Source organism: Coenobita brevimanus, chromosome 62, assembly GCF_032717465.1.
Source record: "Coenobita brevimanus isolate Jiangsu-jjx chromosome 62, ASM3271746v2, whole genome shotgun sequence".
Lineage (NCBI taxonomy): Eukaryota > Metazoa > Arthropoda > Malacostraca > Decapoda > Coenobitidae > Coenobita > Coenobita brevimanus.
Window position 1 is genome coordinate 31,247,494 of NC_137015.1, and position 25,002 is coordinate 31,272,495.

General features: G+C 43.6%; 1 protein-coding gene across 1 annotated transcript in view; it reads left to right on the plus strand.

Annotated features, from left to right (window-relative positions):
• The window catches only part of LOC145404056 (uncharacterized), a 259,743-nt gene that overhangs the window by 211,209 nt on the left and 23,532 nt on the right, over positions 1–25,002 (plus strand). Inside the window, exon 9 of the mRNA XM_080275658.1 lies at positions 19,068–19,345. Coding sequence (XP_080131784.1) covers positions 19,068–19,345 — 278 coding nt within the window. The remainder of the gene's footprint in view (positions 1–19,067; positions 19,346–25,002) is intronic.

Sequence of the window (25,002 nt, forward strand, 5' to 3'; positions counted from 1 at the left end):
AAATGACGGGGAATCGTCCTGATGGCGAATTGTCTTGTTATTGTTGTGACTGCGAATTGACTTGACGGCGAATTGTGACCATGCTTGTGTGTGCTTCTACTCGTTGATCTCTCTGTGACACCATCATTTTATCTACCACGGGCCCTAAGAGAGCAGCCAAGACATTTCCTGAAGGCACCCCAAAGCGCCAGAAGAAGGTACTGACCCTGCTGGAGAAGGTAGAATTGCTGGACAAGTTACGGGAGGGAAAATCTTGGTAACAGTGGTGGAGGGTGAGAGTGTAGCTGTGACGAGCGGTGTGAGCGGCCATCCACCTACGCAATTAAACTATTTTTTTCATACTTTAATTATAAATAAAGTGTTTATTGACATGTACACAGGGGTTTTCATTAAAGAAGGAAATGGGGGACTAGGGGTGTTTTAAGGGGGGCACCAATTTTACACGGATTTTCAATCTTTGCGGGGGTCTCAGGCCTCTAACCCCTGCGAAGACAGAGGGTCGACTGTATATATTTTTATTACGAGAATAGATTATACGGCATATTTCAAGGGGAAATAAACAGCGAAAATTAGCTAACGAGTGCACGTGAAGGGTTGTCAGGTGATAATTAGCCAATTCCAGGTGTATGGCACTATCACTTACCTTATTTCTTTTTTGTATATATTATTTGGTATAAGAATAGGGCATAGGGCATATTTCAGTGGATGAAATCAGCGGAAAATTCCAGGGAAGATTTACTTAGCGTAGCACGGTCGGGCAGGCGAGAGGAGAGGGTAATGGAGGGGAGGTAGAGAGGGGAGTCAAGAACGAGGAGAAATGGCTAAATTGTCAACAATGGATGGGAGTACAGATGAGATTAGGAGTGCTGACTAGTGTTGGACATTGGCAGTACTGATAGATGATACAAGCCACCACTTGAAAGCCTGGGCTAATTCAAAATAACACGGAAACACAAAAGTGACGCCCCGCAGTATGATCCCTTGCTCCCAAGCGTTACGAAAGAGACGCCCTGCAGTTAAGGGGTTAATGACCTAGAGCAGCTTGTACAGCACTCTACCCGTATCCCTGACCGTCTTGGAGAGAGCTCCAACATACTTGACTTCTTCCTTACAACTAATCCTTCTGCTTACACTGTTAATCTTTTCTCTCCGTTGGGCTCCTCCAATCACAACCTTATCACCTTAACCTGTCCTATCGCTCCAGTACAGCCTGTGGACCCTCCAAAGAAACATCGTCTGTGGCACTTTCAAGCTGCCTATTGGGAGGCCCTCAGGCAATACTTCTTTGATTTTCCCTGGACTGATTATTGCTTCCATGGCCGGGAGCCATCTGGGTGTGCCTTGCGCATTACGTAGGTTATTCTCTTGGGCTTGGAAGCATACATTCCTTTCTCATATCCTTTGACTAATGCAAGAAAACCTTGGTTTAATCACACTTGTTCTAATGCTGTCCGCAACAAGGAGAGGGCCTATAAAAGGTACCGAAGCCAACCCACCCCTGAATCACATCTTTTATATGTTTCTGCCCGAAATTGTGCCAAGTCTGTTCTTCGCTCTGCAAAAAAATAATTTCATCCGTACTAAATGCTCTCAACTTTCTAACTCAAATTCTTCCCGCTTCTTCTGACACCTTGCCAAAAACCTTTCTAACAACTTTACCTCATCATCCTTCCCACCTCTTTTCTACTCTGATGGCTCTGTAGCTATTTCTTCTACTGATAAAGCAGATCTCATCACTCGGACTTTCTCCTCCAATTCCACCTTAGACGATTCCGGTGCTGTTCCTCCATCACGTCCCCCCTCTGACTTCCTCATGGCTGACATTAAAATTTCTTCAGCTGATGTATTTTCTGCCATCACAGGCCTCAATTCTAATAAGGCATATCGGCCTGATGGAGTTCCTCCTGTTGTTCTCAAGAACTCTGCTTCTGTGCTTACACCCTGCCTAGGTAAACTCTTTCCCCTTTGTCTATCAACTTGTACCTTTCCTTCTTGCTGGAAGTTTGCTGTCATTCAGCCAGTCCCATAGAAGGGTGACCATTCCCAACCCTCTAATTATCGTCCAATTTCTTTAACATCCTGTATCTCAAAAATTTTTGAGTCAGTTCTTAATAGAAAAATTTTAAAGCATCTTTCCTATCACAACCTTCTTTCTGATCGTCAGTATGGGTTCCGTCAGGGACGGTCCACTGGCGATCTTCTCACCTACTTTTCAGACTCCTGGTCATCCTCCGTTCGGGACTTTGGCTAAAGCTTTGCCATTGCACTTGACATCTCAAAGGCTTTCGATCAAGTTTGGCATAAATCTTTAATTTCCAAACTGCCCTCTTACGGTTTCTATCCTTCTATCTGTGCCTTCATCTCTAGCTTCCTTTCTGGTCATTCTATAGCCGCTGTTGTAGACGGCCATCGTTCTTCTCCTAAATCTATTAACAGCAGTGTTCCTAAGGGTTCAGTCCTATCACCAACTCTTTTCCATTTATTCATCAATGACCTTCTAAGTTTTACATCTCACCCTATCCACTCATACGCTGATATAATATTCAGCTTAATCCTGCATCATCCTTGAACATGCTTGTGGTTTCATTTACTCGGGACTTACCTTGGAAAGATCATATTACGTCTCTTGTAAAATCTGCTTCCAAGGGATTAGGTGTGCTAAGCCGACTCCGTTCCTTCTATACCCCTTCACAACTATTGACTCTATACACAGGTTTTATCTGCCCCTATGTGGAGTACAACTGTCATGTGTGGGGAGGTTCCCCACATACGGCTCTTCTCAATAGGGTGGACTCAAAGGCTTTTCGTCTCATTAACTCTCCTCCTCTTACTGACTCCCTTCAGCCTCTGTCTCTTTGCCACACTGTTGCACCTTTATCTCTTTTCTATCGCTACTTTCCTGGTCACTGCTCCTCTGAACTGCCTGCATGCATTCCTCCACCTCTATGGCAGGTGTCTAGCACCCATTGAGCAGCAAACTCTCATCCTTTTTCTGTCCAACTCTTTAATGCAAGAGTTAACCGTTACTCCCAGTCCTTCATTTATGCAACAGGTCAGCTCTGGAACTGTCTCCCTCTGTCTGTATTTCTTGCTTCCTATGATCTTCAGTCTTTAAAATGCAGTGTGTCCAGGCATCTCGAAATGATCGGATCTTGAATTTGGCTCTCTCTTGTATTGTGTTTTTCTCTTGGAAGGAACAGTTTTGCGGGCTCATGGCCTTTGGTTCTTTCTTCCTCACATTACAAAAAAAAAAAAAAAATCCAGTCGATGCCGTGATGCCTACTTATTCTCTAAGATGGCTGTACACTAAGTGATAATTGTTATTATTTCCTGTGACCCTCGAAGCCATTTACAATGCTGCGGGGTAACAATATAACCAAATAACTGGGTGATATGGAGCCTACTATGGTGTCCCTATTAAGTGGGTGGAGATGCAAATGTGGGATCCATCCAGGAACCAAACCTCAACACTCTTCCTCACTTCTCACTTGTGGCAAGATGGTGTCCACTGCAAGGGGACATTCATTCACAGTGCAGGGTGAGACCCTTGCTGTCCCCTGTAAGGGAACATCAATTCACTGCACGAGATGTCCCTGCAGGGGCAATTGCTTGCCTGTGGTTGATGAGTCTGCTCAGCCAGACAGACTGGAGTCAAGCTACATTACTACTGCTACTACTACTGCTACTACTACTACTACTACTACTACTACTACTACCACCACCACCACTGTTACTACTACTGCTACCACAACTACTACTACTAATCCTTTTGCTGGTTTGGACACTCAGAGGTGTGTCATTCATGCACATACCAGACAATTCATTTGAGTCATAGTGTATTAGCTGATGCAAAAAGAAGAAATTGTGCCCAGAAGTGTAACAGTGTTGAAAGTGAATAATGTGTAGGAATTGAAAGTAGAAGGTAACACTTGTTGGTGAGGTAGCTGTATGCATGATAAGATGTAGAGGAGAAAATACACTGAAATATTAAGAAAATAAAATAAAATACACTGAAATGCTTGTAGGAAATATGCTGGAAAGCCTAAATAATTTGAGTTATACTTTATCAGTGAATTAGGATAAGGCTTTTATATTATATATATATATATATATATATATATATATATATATATATATATATATATATATATTTATATATTTATATATATATATATATATATATATATATATATATATATATATATATATGTGTGTGTATTTACCTATTTGTAGTATACAGGAATTGAGCAATGCTCGTGTTGTCCTGTCTCCATATCCACATTTATCAAGTCTACCTTTACACACATGAATGTTTTTCTCATGCACCACCTCTTTGTCTAAGTCGTTCCAAATATTTAAGTATTTACCTAATATACCTAATTGTGATATACACGGAATGTACTATGCTCGTGGGTTTCCGTCGCTGTTTCTCAATAAGTTGAATTTAACTTTAAACTCGTTTAAGTTTTTAGACTGGACGATCTCTTTGTCCAGGCTATTCCATAAGTCTATACTTCTATAAGGAAAGCTATATTTCTTGATATCCTTCAAGCAGCTTGACTTTTTCAATTTCATTCCATGTCCTCTTGTTGCTCTCTTATCCCATACAAACAGATCTTCCTTGTCAATTTTATCTACTCCCACCATGGTCCTGAACACCGCAATCATGTCTCCCCTCTTTCTCCTTTCCTCTAACGAAGGCAAATCCAGTTTTTCCAGCCTCTCTCTGTATGACAGGTCTGTCAGACTGGGGACCATCTTGGTTGCTGTTCTTTGTATTCTCTCAATCTTGTTTATATCTTTCTTTTTGTGTGGGGACCACACTACCGCTGCATATTCTAACCTGGGGCGGATCATGGCCACTATCAATTTTTTCATCATTTCCTCATCCATATAATGAAATGCTACTCTTATGTTAGTCAAGAGCTTATAAGTCTCTCCAACTATCTTGTTAATGTGCTTTTCTGGTGACAAACTATCTTGGACCAGCACTCCCAAATCTTTCTCTTCTCTCCTTTTTGTGATTAATTCATTACCCAAAAAATAATTCGGTGATGGTCTCTTGGTACTTTTGCCCATTTCCAATATTTTACATTTCTTTACATTAAATTTCATTTCCCACGTCCGGCTCCAATTGTGTATCCTATCCAAATCCTCCTACAGTATTTTACAATCCTCCTCAACCTCTATCTTCCTCAAGATCTTTACATCATCAGCAAACAGACTTGCATAACTGTTCACTCCATCTACCATATCATTTACGTAAATCAGGAACATTACTGGCCCCAACACTGAGCCTTGAAGGACTCCACTTGTTACTTCCCTCCATCCAGACATCTTTTCCTTTATTATTGCGTTAGTGGACATTTGTGCTGGGAGGGGGTTGGTGATAGCCAATACCCTCTTCAGGCATAAAATGATCCACAGGTATACATGGCGAGTGATGAGAAGGGTGGGTGGTGAACTGAATGAAAGGAAGGCAATGATTGATTATGTGTGTGTGGATGAAAGGATGCGAAGATGTGTAAAGGATGCAAGAGTGTATAGAGGTTGAGGGAGTGGACTTTCTGACTACTACTTGGTGGTGGCCAGAATTAGGATGCAAGTAAGATGGAGGAATAGAAGAAGAGAAAGACGAGAGGAAGGAGTAGTTGCAAGGAGAGTGGAAAGGTTACAAGAGGATGAGAAAAAGGCAGAGTATGAGAGAGAAGTGGAGGAACGATTGGGCAAATATGAATTGGAGCAGATGGGAGACGTGGAAGGTATGTGTAAGATATTTACAGAAGAAATATGTGCAGCATGTGATGTGGTGTGTGGAAGGAAGAGAAGACGGAGGGGGGTGCAAGGAACAGCGTGGTGGACTGAAGAGGTGAAACAGGCTGTGGCACAAAAGAAGAAAGCATACAATGAATGGATGAGAAATAGGGGCGTGGAAGAAGTTGAGAGGCGGAAGAGAGAGTTATGTGTGGAAAGGAAGAGAGAGGTGAACAGATTAGTAAGAGAGAGTAAGAAGAGAGTGGATGAGGAATTTGGAAGGAATTTGAGTGTAAAGTGGAGGGACTGTAAGAAAATGTTCTGGAGAGAAGTGAAAAGAGTAAGACAGGGTGGAAGTGAAGTTAGCAGGGGAGTGAAAGATAAAAATGGTAGATTACTAGTGGAGAAGGGAGAAAAAGTGAGCAGATGGAGAGAACACTTTAAGGAATTGTTGAACGTAGAGGATGGAAGTAATGCGAGTATAAGTGGCTGGGGAATGGCTGGGAGAAGGAGGGAGGTGAGAAGACAGGAAGAAATCAGTAGGATAGAAGTTGTGGAAGCAATGAAGAAAGTTAAATCGGGGAAAGCCCCAGGAATTGATGGAGTGTGTGGTGAAATGCTGAAGCATGGGGGAGAGATAGTAGTAGAATGGATGTGGAAGATGTGCAGATTGGCCTGGGAGGAAGGTAGAGTCCCGGAGGATTGGAAGTCAGGTATAATTATTCCCTTGTACAAAGGAAAAGGGGAAAAAGAAGTGTGTGGTAATCATAGGGTCATTTGTCTTCTTAGTATAATGGGAAAAGTGTATGGTAGGATACTTATAGACAGAGTTAGAGAAAGAACAGAGAAATTAGTTGGAGAAGAACAGGGAGGCTTTAGGAAGGGAAGAGGTTGTGTAGATCAGATATTCATTCTTAGATCTTTAGTGGAAAAGTTTCTAGAGAAGGGAAAGAAGTTGTATGCGGCTTTCATGGATTTGGAGAAAGCATATGACAGGGTGGATAGACAAGGATTGTGGAAAGTGTTAAGAATATATGGAGTAGATGGGAAGTTGTTGAATGCTGTGAAGAGTATGTACAATGGTGCGAAGGCTGCAGTGCACGTGGATGGTGAACTAAGTGAATTTTTCTCTTTGAAAGTTGGTTTGAAACAGGGATGTGTCATGTCTCCATGGTTGTTCAATCTGTACATGGATGGGGTAATAAAAGAGGTACAAGGTAGGGTAGTGGATGTTGGAGTGGCCCTGGTGAGAGAGGATAGTGTTTGGAAACTCCCTGTACTGTTGTTTGCAGATGATACTGTGTTGTTGAGTGAAGACGAAGGGGAGCTGCAAGGCTTGGTGGATGAGTTTGAGAGAGTGTGTAAGAAACGGAATCTAAAGGTGAATGTAGGGAAGAGTAAAGTGATGGTCTTTGAGAGAGGTGAAGTTAGTGAATGTACAGCGAGGTTGGATGGTGAGGAATTGGAAAATGTGAGTACGTTTAAATATTTGGGTAGTGTGATGAGTAAGGATGGAGGTTTGGAGGGTGAAGTGCTTGAAAGGGTACAGCAGGGAAGAAAGGTTGCTGGTTCCTTGAAAGCAGTGATAAGAAACAGGGAAGTGAGCATGGAAGTGAAAAAGTTACTACATGACAGTATTGTGATACCAGCTCTAACGTACGGAAGTGAAGCTTGGACATTGTTGGAAGGACACAAGTCAAGAGTGAGAGCAGTGGAAATGAGTTATTTAAGAGGAGCCTGTGGAGTCACGTGGAGAGACAGGCTGACGAATGAGGATATAAAGGAGTGTTGTGGTGTGGATGTGGATGTGATAGGAAGCGTTATGAGGAACACACTGAGGTGGTTTGGCCATGTGGAGAGGATGGAGGGTTAAAGACTGACGAAGAGAGTGTATGTGAGTGAGGTGGAGGGGGGAAGAGGGATAGGGAGGCCGAGGATGAGATGGAGGGATGGGGTGGAGAGGTATATGAGAGAGGGGGGTGTGAGTTGGGAGCAGGGCAGTGAAATGGCGGGGGACAGGGCGACTTGGAGGCGATTTGTTTGTGGCCACCCCAAACGGGATTGAGGCGTCTGGCAATAGATAGATAGATAGTTTTGTCTGTCTCTCAAAAAGTCTCTCATCCATTCCAGAAGTTTCCCCTTTAGTCCTCCTATATATTCTAGTTTCCACATTAGTCTCTTATGAGGTACCTTGTCAAAGGCCTTCTCTAAGTCTAAGTACACACAATCCACCCAACCATCTCTCTCCTGTACCACATCAATCGCTCGTGAGTAAAAGCTCAACAAGTTTGAAACACATGACCTTCCACTTCTGAATCCAAACTGACATTCAGCCAAAATATTCATCTCTTCCAGATATTTTATCCATCTGTCTTTCAGGATTCTCTCACACAATTTTGCGACCATGCTGGTTAGAGACACTGGTCTATAATTCAGGGGTTCTTCCCTGTTTCCTCCCTTGTAAATTGGTACCACATTTGCCCTCTTCCATTCTTTTGGCACTTTCCTCTCTTCCAGTGAGCATACAAATCAGCTGTGAATTTTATCCACCAGTTGTTCTCTGCATTCCTTCAGTACCCAATTAGAAATTCCATCAGGTCCTGGGGCTTTCCTTACATCTTGAGTTTCCAGTAATTTATACACTTCCTGTACTTCCACTTTTATATCTTTCATCACCGGAACATTTCTAATCACTCCCTCCCCTTGCACCAGCTCCTTTTCTTTAGTGAAAACTGACTGGAAACGTTTGTTCATTATTTCTGCTTGCATTGCCGCATCCTTAACCCCTTAACCGCGGGGCGTCACTTTCGTGACGCTTGGGAGCAAGGGATCATACCGCGGGGCGTCGCTTTTGTGATTCTGTGTTATTTTGAATTCACCCGGGCTTCCAAGTGGGGGCTTGTATCATCTATCGGTACTGCCAATGTCCAACACTAGTCAGCACTCCTAATCTCATCTGTACTCCTATCCATTGTTGACAATTTAGCCATTTCTCCCCGTTCTTGACTCCCCTCCCTACCCCCCCTCCATTACCCTATCCTCTCGCCTGCCCGGCCGTGCTACGCTAAGTAAATCTTCCCTGGAATTTTTCACTGATTTCATCCATTGAAATAAGCCCTATGTCCTATTCTTATACCAAATAATATATACAAGAAAGAAATAAGGTAAGTGAGAGTGCCATACACCTGGAATTGGCTAATTATCACCTGACAACACCTCACGTGCACTCGTTCGCTAATTTTCGCTGTTTTTTTCCCCTTGAAATATGCCCTATAATCTATTTTCGTAATAAATATACATGTAAAGAGGGAAGGGAGAACCCTAAGTGATATTTACATTCACCTGGAACTACCTAATTTATAATGTATTGTCTAGATTTCCTGCCAATCATATCAGTGCTAGACAAAGCTGTTTCAAGATATAACATTGGTAGCTCTGAATATATATATCTCCTAAGTAGGCCTCTAATCTGTTTTCGTAATAAATATACATGTAAGGAGGGAAGGGAGCAACCTAAGTGATATTTACATTCACCTAGAACTACCAAATTTATAATGTATTGTCTAGATTTCCTGCCAATCATATCAGTGCTAGACTTAGCTGTTTCAAGAAGTAATATTGGTAACTCTGAATAACCCCTAGCAGGCCTCTACGCTGGTGGTCCTCCGTTATCACTCAGTTCTCTCTCAACTTCCGAAGCGAGAGTACGTATGTTTCTTCTTGCTGACTTCAAGGCCTTTTTTCACCCCCATGCAAATGGCCCTGTGACCTTTACCCCCTATTAAACCTCGTGTGGAAAGAGGTAAAGGGCTGACAATTGATAAAAGAGTGACTACGATCTTTCTATTGAGTAAAACAGTGCAAGTGGAATTGTAAATAATGTGTAAATAATGTGTAAACAGCAAGTGAAAGTAATGAATGTAAATATACGTGAACAATGGAAAATAGTTTTATAAGTTATTTCAAGTGACAGTGCACAACAGTGTAAATAAAATAGAAATGTAAATAATGTAAATAAAATAGAGAACGTAAATAGAAATGTAAATGAGTAGTATTATAAGAATACGAGTATATACCCTAGGAGTAATGAAAGTGAAAGTTTCACTCTAGCATGTCTGAATGCTATGAGTTATGAGAGTGAAGATGAAAGTGACATTCACTCTCAATGCCAGTATACAGGACGAGAAAGTGAATGCTACGTATTTTACTGAAAGAAATTGAATCCCTACAGTGACAATAAACTAATACTACTGAAGGAAACTTATGGATAAAGACTATAGATATATATAAGTGTTATATAGTAATAGAAATATAAAGTGTGAGGGGTTTTATGAATAATAAATGACAGACTACCAAGAGCGAACTAGTGCCAGTGCGACGATCAGACGCGCTCGTAATTTCCATTGCTTTCACAGTGTTTTTTTTTTTAGTATGGATCCCAAACTACTTGAAAATTGTAGAATAGTGTTTATAGTGTTTGTATCTGGCTGTGGTAATCATATTACGGGTTGTCGGGAAGTGTAAAGTGGAGACTTCGTTACCCTACTTCAGAGGTCTCCACAAGTCCTACGGTAACCGACGAAGGCTCAACAATCATTCCAGGAGAAAGCTGAAGGTATGTGCCATAAGCATATATAATTTTATTATTCTAGGACTAATAACTGATTTTTGGCAAATATTTTTTGAGAGTCTGTCGGAGCCCAAATAACCCCGCGGCACACGCAAGTTATTGGTAAACAAGCCCGCGGTGTAGGGGTTAAAGACCTCTCCTTCTACTTTCAGCTTGGTGATTCCTTCCTTTTGTTTCAGTTTGCCATTAACAAATCTATAAAACAGTTTGGGTTCATCCTTGCATTTGTCAATTATACCTTTTTCAAAATTCCTTCAAGTGGGGTTGGTGGAGGATTAGTGCCCCTCCCCGTAAAACAATTAACTCTAAGCCCTTGGCCACCCTGTCTGGGATACATGGCGTCTGGCAATGAATGAATGAATGAAAATTCCTTTCTTCTTCTCTACGTATTCTTGTGTATTCATTTCTTGTTCTTTTATATTCTTCCTTTGTTCTGTCGCTACCTATCTTTCTCCAATTGTTCCACGCCTTATCTCTCTCTTTTTTTGCTATCATACACCTTCTATTAAACCACTCATTTTTCCTGTTTTCTTTCCCTCTTACTCTTGGTACAAATTTTTCCACTCTCAAATTATAGAGGTCTAGAAAGATATCCCACTTCCTCTGTATCTCTCTTGTTTCTCTGAATTTTCTCCAATCCGCATTTTCAAAAAAGTTTCTTAATCCTGTAAAATTTGCTTTGCCAAAGTTGTATCTTCCCTGTCTATGAAGGTCGTCTCTTGGCTCGACGTTTCCTATTAACATCTGGAACTCAATGACCACGTGATCACTTTTTCCCAAAGGACAGAGATATTCCAATGATTCTATTACATCGGGTTCTTTGGTGAATAGTAAATCTAACCTTGCTGGTGTGTCCTCACCTCGAAACCGTGTCTCTTCTTTGACCCATTGCGTCATCACATTATTCATTATTATATTTAATAACATAGTGCCCCACGAATCCTCGCCGCCTCCCGAGTACCATTCCTCCCAGTTCACCTCTTTACAATTAAAGTCACCCACCAAAATTATATTATTGCTTTTCTCAATTATTTTTTGCAAGTAGCTAGCCATATCTGACAACATCTCATGGTATTCGTCATCCTTCCATGCTCTCGTCTTTGGGGGAACATACACTACCGCCATATCTCTCTTAACATTCTCTCCAGTTTCTAATTTCATATATATCACTTCAGCCCTGCCTTCTCCCATTTCCACAGTATCTACATTTATGTTGTTCTTCACTGCTATCATCACTCCTCCTCCCTTTTTTTCTTTTCTGTCTTTTCTCCATAGTTTGTATTTACCATCTCCCAAATGAACATCAATATCTTCTCTTAATTTGGTCTCTACAAAGCACATGACATCAGGTTCATGTTCTCTCAAGAAATCATTAATTTCGATCCTTGTCGATATGAAACCATCAACATTAGTATATATCACCTTCAAATTATTTTTGACTTTTTTAATACCCTCTTCTCTCCTACTCTCTGTCCGTACCACTTCCTCAACTTCTGATCTTTCATAACCATCCCCCCTAGTTTCCTTCACTTCTATTTCCTTAAATACCATTTCCTTACTTTCATATCCAATACTCTCCAAAAAAAAGTATTACATTCTTCCTCTGTCCTCTTATCATTTTTTTCCTTTACTTCTTCCTTTAATGATTTTAAAACTTCTCTTTCTTCTTCATTCAGATCTTTTTTATTATAATATTTTCCATCCCCGCCTCTTTTGCTTAATTTCCAGGTCACTTTAAGTATCTCATTTATTACACTTTCTGATGTAAATTTGACTCTCATTGGTCTTGTTTCCCCTTTCTTATAAGGCCCTATCCTCCTTACTTCCTCAGTTTCTTTTACCCACTTGTCTCCTTCGGGGTCAATCTTGCCTAATATTCCTCTCACCATGTTCGTGTCTCTCTCGAGTCTTACGAACCTAACCTATTCTTCCTCTTCCCTGTTTCCAAATACTACCACACATCTGTTCCTTTCTACAGTTTCTCTCCCTATTTTCTCTTTTTTCTTCAGTATTTTCACTACATTTTCTTCCATTTCTTTCTTGTTCATTTCCCTTTCTTCCTGGATGATCTCTCTTAAGCTGACCACTTCTTTCTGTTCTTCTTCTACGTGTGCCCACTTTGCCTTATATATATACCTATATACAATAATCCCTGTACTTTCCGGACGCCCACTTTCCAGACTGCCCACTTACCGGACATTGTGGGCCTGAACCTTCAAAACCCAAAAATAGCCAAAAAAAAAAAAAAAAAAAAAAAAATCCCCACAAAATCCTATTTTTTTCCCACCCGTAATTTGAAATTGCCGTGCTGCACCGCGCCGCGCCAAACAGCTGTTTACACCATGCCCCTTCACCCCTTCCTGCCTCCCCCTTCCCCCCTCCCTAGTCATGGTTGCCATTTGGTATTTTTCATTACCAAATGTGGGCCAATTTGGTACTGAAAAGTTTGGTTTTTGATGAATCAGCATGATCCATTACCAAACAGATTTTTCACATGTATTAAGATATAGAGAATGGAGATGGTGGACTGTCTGCATTCTTTAATTAATCTGCTAGCATACATAGTGCAAAAATAAACATGCTGCTGATTATAAGAAGAGTGATTATTTCCATTGTACATACTGTATAATTAGTGAGGAATAAATGCGTCCTTTAAGAATTTGGTAATGAAAAGTTAAATTTGGTAATGAAAATTAAGGAGTTTGGTAATATGGCCAAGTTCAGATCTGGCAACCCTGTCCTCAGTTACTGCCTAACCTTCGTTCAGGGAAGACGTCCATCATTATGGATGCTGCACATGCTCGTTTTTTATGAATAAACAGTGAATTAACAGCAATACCTTGCCACTAGACCACATGGGAATTTACAGTGTTGTGCAGTGTTAAGAAATGAGAATTTAAAGTGCAAAGGATTAACTGTGGAGTGCAAAGTGGTGGTTGAAATTGGCTTGGTTCAATTAAGAGGAATGTGTAGTGTTAAACAATTATAACTCACAGTGCAAAGAACTGAGTGTAGCACAACACTGGATTACTGTACGTGCATCAAGAGCATTTTCACAACTACCAAAGTCTTAGAGAGTTCGAGGAGGCGGCCAAAGACGTGCTGTAAGTACAGTACCCTGTACACTGCCAGGCCTAAGTATTTTCCATATATCTAATTCCTTATTCTCTGGTTTCTTTTCATTTATTTCGTGCTTTATGTCCATTATTGGTGTGAATAGGGTCTTCAGTAGGTTCAAATAAGTGTTATGCATGTCAGGTAGGGAGTTATTTAGGTGTCTTTCAAAGTTAGGCTGGGTTAGGGTCATAAGTACCAGTCCAGCAGTCAGAGGCCCACTTTCTGGACGGGACCACTTTCCGGACATGCCTTTGGCTCTATTACATTGGATAGTGGAGGGATTACTGTATATGTGTATATATATGAGGCGTTCCAAGCCAGAGGGGCGACCGTGTACAGTATTTTGCTTATTTTCGGTAATTAGTTGTTAAACTTTGACATGGCTAATTATACATTGGTAAAATTATACTTACTTGCATTTTACTGTTTAGCTTGAAAGTGCTAGCCAAGACGATTAAAATGGTGGTAAACGTGACATGTTTAAAGTATATTACAGTTTGGAAATTAGATGTCAAAGCAAATAAGCAAAATGCATGGTTGTCCCTCTGGCTCGGGGTGCCTCATATAATATACAGTATATGAAATACCCACCCCAACGGGAGACCCTGGTAGGGGTGATGCAATACCCACCCCATGGAGGAGCTATGGACTGAGTGTTGAAACACCCACCCCAGGGGGAGACCACGGGGAGGCGCATATAAGGCCCAGTCAGGACGGGCCTACATCCCCTACAACCTTCCTCCCCTCTTCCCCTCAACGGAGCCAGGAGCAGGAACGCTGCCGTGGCAGACTACTCTACAGCCGGGGCAGCCCTCGCCAGGATCAGGGTGGGACTTGTAATAATACAGTCCCTGGCAGCACCGCGACGACGGTCACCGTCCACGTTGGGAAGGAAAAGACGGCCACCATACGCTCTTCTGCTGCAGGACCGCAGTGATGGCCACCGTCCACACCAGGAAGGAAAGGACAGCCACCGTACACTCTTCACTTGCAGCCACTCCTGGGAAAGGAACCGCCGTGAAGGCCACCATACGCCCTTCGCCTGCAGCCACTCTTGGGAACAGCACCGTGGCGACAGCCACTGTCCACACTGAGGAGAGAACGGCCACCGTATGTCTCCCTGCTGTGGCTCCAGAGAAGGGCAGAACTGCGGTGATGGCCACTGTTCGCACCAGGAAGGAAGGGACGGCCAATGTATGTCTTTTGTCTGCCACCACTTCAGTGAGTAGGACCCCGGTGACGGCCACTGTCTGCACCGGGAAGGAAGGGACGGCCACCGTACACCCTTTATCTGCTGTCTCAGGGGCATGTGGAACCACGACGACGGTCACCGTCTGCATTGGGAAGGAGGGAACGGCCACTGTACGTCCCTCGTCCACTGCCTTTGCGACTACCCCTTCAGAGGATGTCCCTTGCTCACTGCACCACCCACCCAGAGGCCAAGCAGGACACTCTTCTCTCTCTCCCCACAGGCGCAGTTCCCAGGAGGAGTTGCAGCTGGAGGAGCTCTGGTGAGGTCCTGTCGTGAGCCTGGGAGTCAGTGACCTGCAGCCAGCACTGGACAATGCCCCTCACTGTCAGAATCCACGGGGAAGGGACGCCGCAGGCAGCTCCTGATGGCGACTCGACCCAAGAGAGACTGCAGCCCTCAGATGTCCAGGGGCACCGCCAGGACTCCGGTGACCTCCCCAGCCCCACCAGCAAGCGGTCCTCCTCCAGGAGTAGGCGAAGGCAAGCCTGTCTGCTTGCCTTGTTCGGTCTCACTCCAGAGGGCTACCTTTCCCACCGGGGCCTCACTAGGGAAGGGCCTCCCTCCACGCCGACCAGCAGCCCAGTCCGGATGCCCCAGCCCTTGGCAGTAGTCCCGTGCCTCGTGCGGGAGGGCAAACCTAACAACATTCCTCCCACACCTGGGCGACACCTGTAAGCATCCCAAGACCACAACAGCCTGGGCCAGAGTCTGCTGGCCCTATTGTGTCCCCTGACCTAACCAGTGTGTAATATTGTTATTGTAATCTGTTCTTTGTTGTAATTAAGATAATATACGTGTAAGGTTGGTTGACTCGAGTTTTTATGCCCTTTTCCACTTGTTATGTATTCTCAACCTGGTCTCGAAAAGGAATCCCAACTCAGTAGCTCATGTTCTGAGGACGAGAAGTCGACCATAGAACACGTAGCATAACACTGGTGGCTAGTGGTGGTTCTTGATCTGGTCATAGTACAAGGAGGAACATAAGGGAAGTTTAACAAAATGGCGGCCAGACCACACGTGCTGTTACCAAAGTTTGACCCTGAACAGTACGATATTAATATATACCTGTCCGTGGTTAAGCCACTACTGGATATAGGTTTTGACCACGACGGGGAGAAAATAGCAGTTACCCTGCTGCACCTGGGCAAGACAGCATCAAGTATTGCCTCCAAGATCGTCCCGGATTTAACTTGGGCGCAATTTACCCAAATCGTGACTCAAGCAGTCACGCCATCCTTTGGGAAAGTCATAGCTCTGTCTCAGCTCGATGCCCTCACCTACTGTACAATGGCAACCTGGACGACACACTTATCCAAGCCAGGCAACTCGTCACCACCGCTTACCCGGAGACCGATGCAGCCACCTGGGAACAACATATATTTAATATGTTGTTGAGGATCCGAGGATACTCCCCAGCACCACAAGGGAGCATTTTACCATATACAACCCATCAGGAGACCTTGACAAGGATGTACAGCTCATGCGGCACCTCCTAGCCGCCCGCTTCACCCCCAGCACATCGGTGCAGTCAGCAAGTTCCCCACCCAGAGGATGACACCACACCAAAAACCACAGATGCCCTCCACCCAACAAGCCCTTCAACAACACCCACCATACCCAGAGCACCCCCTACCAGGAGATGCCCCAGCCCTAAGAAGAATACGAATCTGATTATCAACCTGTGGGAATTCTCCACCTGCAGCCGCAGCTGCCCCCTCCATGACATCCTTGAGCAGCTGAAGGCTGCTTGGTGCAGGACAACCACCCAAGGGCGCCGCAAAGTCTCCTCACTAGACGACGAGGGCGCCGAGGACGACTCCTCGCCTACTGACTACAACGACCCCGGGGAAGTGGAGCCCGAGGAGGAAGACGCCCCACAACAGCTGGATTTTTAGGACCGCCCCCGCACCTCCCCTCGGTTGTGGGGACCATCTCACAGAAATATCACCCCCCAGTCTATGACAAGATGAGATTGAATGGGGTAAAAGCGAAGCTACTTGTTGACACAGGAGCGACCAGATTTTGCCTCTACAGCCATTTCTACTCATGCCACACCTCAGCTTTCAGCCTGCTTCTCCCCAACTCAGCTTACCTCGTAGATGTGGGGGAGGGCCCACTGCCAATAAATGGGGAAACCCGGGCCCTATGCGCTGATACCCACCAACAAGCATCCACCAAACACAGATTCATCATTTTCGACTCGACCTGCTGTGCCTATGATGGCTGCTTGGGACTGGACCTTCTAAAGAAGCTACGCACCAGCATCGACTGTCACAAATGACGTCTCCATTTTCAGAAGCCTCCAGACCCCGCCTCCTAGCCACTCTGCATGTGCACACCCCCATCCCCCCCCTCACCCTACCTCCCTCCCTCCCTCCATGTCCTCCACTGTGCCCCCGAACCCCCCTCCCCTGCTCCTCCACACCCCACCTTCCTACCCTGCAACCATCACCTCCTCCCTGACCATCTCCCCTCCAGCACGAGGCCTTGCTACACCCGAACAGACCCACCAGAACCTCCATCTTGTTCTCCCCTAGCCTACCACCTGGGGCCTTCTCCTCCTGCCTACCATCACCCACCTTCCTGCCCCCCCTCCACACACACCTCGGAGCAGTACGCTTCGCCAACATCTCAATCACCCCCTCACCCTTCCTAGAGAATTAATGGTTGGAGAAATGGAGGAGGCCAAGCCTTGTGAAAACCCCCCTCTTCCCCTGCCACCCTACCCCCCCTACCTTAACACCTCTCACCTCACCAAACTGACAGCCTCTGACACCTCCTCCTGGACTTCCAAGACCTATTTTCATCAGGACCAGCAGACATCGGCCACACCACATACCTGACGCATGAGATCCACACCACAGGACCACCCATTTATCAACCATCACGACAGAAAAACCCCAAACAACGGGCTGAAGAAGACCAGCAGGTCCAGGAAATGCCTGATGCCAGGGTCATATCCCCACCCATCAGCCTGTGGTCCTCGCCAGTCGTCCTGGTTAAAAAAAAAATGACGGCACCATGCATTTCTGTGTGGACTACAGACAACTAAATGACGTGACCACCAAGGACGCCACCCCTCTACCCAAGATAGACGACTCCCTTGACTCCCTATACGAGGCATCCTGGTTCTCCATCTTTGACCTAGTCAGGATATTGGCAAGTCCCTGTACACCCAGAGGACCGAGGAAAGACAGCCTTCTCCACCAGTAATGGTAAACATTATGCATTCAACATTCTCCCATTCGGACTCTGCAACGCCCCTGCCACGTTTTCCCGACTAATGGAGTCAGTCCTCAGTGGCCTCACCTGGAAAATCTGCCTGGCATACCTGGACGATGTACTTATTTTCAGCTGGACATGGGCCGACCACCTCCAGCACCTCAAGCAAGTCTTCCTGTGTATCTGCCAGGCGGTACTTAAACTTACACAATATATATATATTTACAGTCAGTCATATGTTTGGAGAAGTGCACAGTAAAGGCTTGGCTTCCCTTTTTAACTTGATTGTTATTGGACTGATTTTGCATAGTAGGTAATTATGAAGCACGTGTGTGTAAAGGTATGACTATGAGGTAGAGAAAGGATTCTGGGGGCTTGAATGGTGAATAAATGAGTGTGGGGCCCATTTTATTGGACGTGCTGTTGATTATTTGTCCCTGTGTTTTATTAATTGATTCATGTTTGTGTGTGTGTGTTATTTTATTTAATATATTTTTTTTACCCTGCCTTGCCTCACCTGTGAATGGGAAAAAGAGTTGCAGTGATGATAATGGTAGATCTAGTTGATATGTCATTAATGAATACATACTGCATATTAGTAGGCTCATGACTGACTTTCCATGCCCCAATTTGGTCCTGGACTGGAGTGTTTTGGTATCATCAACATCTGATGTCTGCCACGCCCTCAGTTCTGCCTACCTTCATTATATAATAGGAAGTGTTGGTGATTTGCTTATGAGGTGGAGCTGAGATTTCTGATAATATTGAATACTGAATGAACAAGTAAGTTGCCTCTTCACCAGATTTACCTAATAGTTCTTTTGTGCTTTTTACTCTTTATTTCTGTAGATCCTACCCATCACATTTATTTAGAATGCTCAGGTAATGCCACCCGGGGATGAGTGAGGCTGGTCACTCTCACCTAAAATGTCAGGACCAACTTGCCTAGCCCTGGGCTTCTTCGTGCCTCATGGGGCAACACTGGATTAGTTGATGAATGACTGAATAGTGTTAACCTGACCATATAGATGTAATCATTGCAGTCAGAGAATTGAACCAGAACTAACATCTAGCCCTTTCCCAACCACCCAGGATCTCCATTCTTCTCCTATACGGCCACTTGTCTCATGATTGATTACATTCGACCAAGGTTATCCCGCCTGACCCATCCATCAACCCACTTAGATGCACTTAGCGAAGTTCAGAGCCAGTTAGCTAAAAATGGATGGAACTTCAGTTTCCAGCATGTTCAGAAGAGATGGAATGAATTACTTGACCAGTATCGAAGAGAAAAGAGAAGAAGGGAAGAGAATATGGAGGGCGAGGAAGGGGAGGAGGAAGAAGAGAATGGAGATTGGCAGTACTTTGAGGTGAGTTCAAAAGTTATAATGAAGAGGTGATATTTGAGAATGTATACTGTACAAGGAAGAGGGCAGGCAAAAAATTTATAGAATGGACAAGTGGGCTTTTTTTAACTTAAAAATTTTCATTATAATAATTGCTTCTACAATATATATATATATATTTTTTGTGGGAGAAGGTTCTGGATTGAGTTGCTTTAAGGTTCTAGTTAGTGTGACTGAATTGTTGATTGAGTATTAAACTCTCAGATCTGAAATGTTTCATTTTAGAATTTTAGAATGTAAGAATATAATAGCTAAAGCAAACATCATGTAATAACAGTACTAACAGTAGTTGCAGTGGAGTACCTTGATGTGGTAGGTGGTAGTGACCCTCATCCACTCACTTAATTTAGAGCTGCTTACTTCTTTCACCTTTATCATTTTTTTCCTACTTCTAACATTTATCCTATCACTTTTATCCCCTTATTTCCATGTCATGTGACTTTGCACTGAGTGACAAACTTTAATGGTTCTTGTAACTCAGGACACCAATTATAATGCAGGGTGGTAACCTTATAGCAAAATAATGGAGTGATGTGGAGTCTTCTCAAGGTATAAAATAAGGCAAAATGATCACTGCACATCTAGGGCAAAATTTTGTTATCCATTATTCATATATACGGTCACCATTCGCGTAATGCGTGACCCTATAGCATGAAACTCACATAACACGGAAGGCAAACTTTGAAGCCATAATTTAATCACAATGCAAAAATGATAGACATAATGCAGGTGGAGGAAGCTATCCATTTTTTTAACACTGTACTACACGGCAATGATAGACATAACATGGCCAGAGGCCCCAAATTATGGTCCAAACAATCATAATGCGTCAAACTAGGGTCATATTGCGGTGGGAACAGACATAACGCAGCCACTGATAGTCATAGTGTGAGTTGCATCAGCCTATGACATATGGCTGTCACATTCCTGCACAGGGCATCGTCACAGTCCACCAAGCATTCCTGCCCTAGTTGAGCCTACCCTTTCCCCACACTGGCTGCACTTTTGCTCTGTGTGATCTTTGCTCTTTTTTTTGGCCACGGAACCCAACTCCACCTTCCCCCAGCAATCCCACAACCTCTTCCATTCAAGGTGGGGAATCCTCTAGTGTTTGTATGTAATGAAGTCTATTAGGTAGGCAAATATCCTGGAAAACAAACCTGAAAATTTCCCCAAAAGGTGAACTTGGGGCTGGCTTGGATACCATGAAACCATTTAACAAGTAAGTATATGGCCTTATAATGCAGAAGGCTCATAAAGTAGGAGCTTCAGGGTACAATATTCCCATGTTATGCAAGCGGTGGCAATATATATATATATATATATATATATATATATATATATATATATATATATATATATATATATATATATATATATATATATATATAGTATAAATACAGTATATATATTATATATATATATATATGTATATACAGTGGTGGGCAGGGCAGCGCAAACGAAGAAGGACCTTGCGCAAGCGCAATCCACAGTTCACTACCTTGTGCAAGTGCAAATGCGCAATCTGACAAATATTTAGCTTGTACAGTGTCGCAAAGCGCAAGTTCAAACCATTTGCATATATTTTTGGGAATGACTGAAAAATATTGAGATATTTAAATAAAACAGCATACCAACTTACTTACTTTTATTTATTATTATTTTCTATTATTTGTAATTTGTTGTATATATATATATATATATAGATGTACTGTACAGAAATCCCCTTACTATCCTGACACCAACTTTCCGGACACCCCACTTGCCAGACATTGTGGGCCTGGACCTTAGGAACCCAAAAATGGCCAAAAAAGAAAAAAATCCTCCCAAAATCCGAATTTTTTCCCACCTGTAATTTGAAATTGCCACGCGGCGCTGAACAGCTGGTTTACACCATGGCCCCTTCACTCTTTCCTTCCTCCTCCCTCCACCCCTCCCTTGTCGAAGTTACCATTTTGTATTTTTCATAACCAAATGTGGGCCAATTTGGTAATGCAAAATTCGTTTGGTAATGAATCAGAATAATGTATTACCAAATGGATTTTTCACATGTATGAGGATACACAGGATGGAGATAGTGGATTTTTTTTTTTTTTTTTTTTTTTTTTTTTTTGAGGAAGAAGGAACCAAAGGCCATGAGCCTGCAGTAACGCTTCCCTCTAAGAGAAAAACAAAATACAATAGAGAGCCAAATTCAAGATCCGATCATTTTGAGATGCCTCGACACACTGCGTTTGAAAGACTGGAGATCATAGGCAGCAGGAAATACAGACAGAGGGAGACAGTTCCAGAGTTGACCTGTTGCATAAATGAAAGACTGGGAGTAACGGTTAACTTTTGCATTAGAGAGTCGGACAGAAAAGGGATGAAAGTTTGCTGCCAGACGGGTGCTACGCGTCCGTCGTAGAGGTGGAGGAATGCAAGCAGACAGTTCAGAGGAGCAGTGACCATTAAAGTAGCGATAGAAAAGAGATAAAGAGGCAACAGTGCTGCGAAGAGACAGAGGTTGAAAGGAGTCAGTAAGAGGAGGAGAGTTAATGAGACGAAAAGCCTTTGACTCCACGCTATTGAGAAGAGCTGTATGTGGGGAGCCTCCCCACACATGAGAGTTGTACTCCACACAGGGGCGGATAAAACCCCTGTATAGAGTCAACAATTGTGCAGGGGTAAAGAAAGAGCGGAGTTGGCTTAGCACACCCAATCTCTTGGAAGCAGATTTTACAAGAGATGTAATATGATCTTTCCAAGATAAGTCCTGAGTAAATGAAACCCCAAGCATGTTGAAGGATGATGCAGGATTAAGCTGAATATTATTAAACATTAGTGGGTATACCTGTGGAAGATTTTGTCGGGTTGACAGGTGTAAGAACTGAGTCTTAGATGCATTAAAAACAACCATATTATTTTTACCCCAGTCAGAGATACGAGCCAAGTCAGACATTAGGTGTGCCATAGCCTCATCCCTTGTTTGTTGAAGTAACTGTTGAGATGGGCATTGCGGGAACTGAATGGGAAGGTGAAGGGTGGAGTCATCAGCGTATGAGTGGATAGGGTGAGATGTACAGCTTAGAAGATCATTGATGAATAAAAGGAAGAGAGTTGGTGATAGGACAGAGCCCTGAGGAACACCACTGTTGGTAGATCTAGGAGAAGAACGATGGCCGTCTACAACAGCGGCTATAGAACGACCAGAAAGGAAGCTAGCAATGAAGGCACAAATAGAAGGATAGAAACCGTAAGAGGGCAGTTTGGAAATTAAAGATTTATGCCAGACTCGATCGAAAGCCTTGGAGATGTCAAGTGCAATGGCAAAGCTTTAGCCAAAGTCCCGAACGGATGATGACCAGGAGTCTGAAATGTAGGTGAGAAGATCGCCAGTGCAGTGTCCCTGACAGAACCCGTACTGACGATCAGAAAGGAGGTTGTGATAGGAAAGATGCCTTAAAATTTTTCTATTGAGAATTGACTCGAAAACTTTTGAAATACAGGACATTAAAGCAATTGGACGATAGTTGGAGGGTTGGGAGTGGTCACCCTTCTTTGGGAGTGGCTGAATAAGAGCAAACTTCCAGCAAGAAGGGAAGGTACTAGTTGACAGACAAAGGTGAAGGGGTTTACCTAGGCAGGGTGTAAGCACAGAAGCACAGTTCTTGAGAACAACAGGAGGGACCCCATCAGGCCCATATGCCTTGTTAGTACTGAGGCCAGTGATGGCAGAAAATACATCAGCTGAAGAAATTTTAATGTCAGCCATGAGGAAGTCAGAGGGGGGAAGTGATGGAGGAACAGCACCGGAATCGTCTAAGGTGGAATTGGAGGAGAAAGTCTGTGTGAAGAGATCTGCTTTATCAGTAGAAGAAATAGCTACAGAACCATCAGATTAGAAAAGAGGTGGGAAGGATGATGAGGTAAAATTGTTAGAAAGAATTTTGGCAAGGTGCCAGAAGGAGTGGGGAGAATTCGAGTTGGAGAGTTGAGAGCATTTAGTATGGATGAAATTATTTTTAGCAGAGCGAAGAACAGACTTAGCACGTTTCCGGGCAGAAACGTAAAGATGATGTGATTCAGGGGTGGGTTGGCTCCGGTACCTTTTATAGGCCCTCTCCTTGTTGCGGACAGCATTAAAACAAACGTGATTAAACCAAGGCTTTCTTGCGTTAGTCAAAGGATATGAGAAAGGAATGTATGCTTCCATGCCCGAGAGAGTAACCTCCGTAATGCGCAAAGCACACTCAGATGGCTCACGGCCATGGAAGCAATAATCATTCCAGGGAAAATCAAAGAAGTACTGCCTGAGGGCCTCCCAGTCCGCAGCTCCAAAATGCCACAGACGACGTTTCCCTGGAGGGTCCACAGGCCGTACCGGAGTGATGGGACAGGTTAAGGTGATAAGGTTGTGATCGGAGGAGCCCAACGGAGAGAAAAGATTAACAGTGTAAGCAGAAGGATTAGTTGTAAGGAAGAAGTCAATTATGTTGGAGCTCTCTCCAAGGCGGTCAGGGATATGGGTAGGGTGCTGTACAAGCTGCTCTAGGTCATTAAGGATAGAAAAGATGTAGGCTTGTTCACCAGGTGGATCAGTGAACGGAGAGGAGAGCCAAAGGTGGTGGTGAACATTGAAATTTCCTAGAATGGAGATTTCAGAGAAAGGAGAAATGGATAGAATGTGTTCCATCGTAGAAGTAAGATAGTTGAAGAATTTTTGATAGTCAGTAGAATTAGGGGATAAGTAACAGCACAGATATATTTAGTCAGAGAATGGCAGGAAAGCCAAAGCCAGAGAGTAGAGAATTCAGAAGAATCAAGTTCAGTAACACGAGAGCAAGATAAGTCGTCGCGTATATATACACAACAGCCACCTTTGGCTTTGAAATGAGTATAGAGAAAGTAGGAGGGTACAGAAAAGGTGTTTGTTGTCAGTTGCCTCAGACAGCTGAGTCTCAGGTAGAAAAAGAAGGTGAGGTTTAGAGGAGGAGAGGTGATACTCAACAGAGCGAAAGTTAGGGGAAAGGCCGCGAATGTTGCAGAAATGAAGAAGAGAGTCAGACAGTGGTTCCAGGCACCTCGAGTCGTCACCAGGAGAGGGGCGGATGGTGAGAGCATTTATGCCCCCCCCCCCCCCCGGGACTCCGAGGCTGGGTTATGAGACGCCATAATTTTTTGAATTTTAGAAAGGAAATGTAGTGTGTACTGTGCGTGTAGTTTGGTGTAGATAGTTAGAGAAATTTGTACTGGAGAGCATGCTGACCTACTCTCTGTGTAACTGAGACACTGAAAAAGTTTAGCAAAGGGGGATGGTCAGGAACTAGTCCCTAGGGCTGATGAAACGGGAGCTCCAGCACTCCCTGTCATCAGCTTTCCATCCACCTCGGGAGTACTGCCCTGCTCGACTGGTGCTACAGTCTACTCCTGTTTGCTCTCTCTGATTAATCTGCTAGCCAACATAGCGTGAAAATAATCAATATTCTGTTAATTATAAGGAAAGTGATTACATGTATTTCCACTTGTATTTATAATAATGTAGTGCTGTCTACTTCTTCCTTAGCCTTTATAATTTTTTTTCTGTACCTGCCCTCCACTTCTTATTTCTTCCATCTTTCCTGTCACTTCTTATTGCTTTT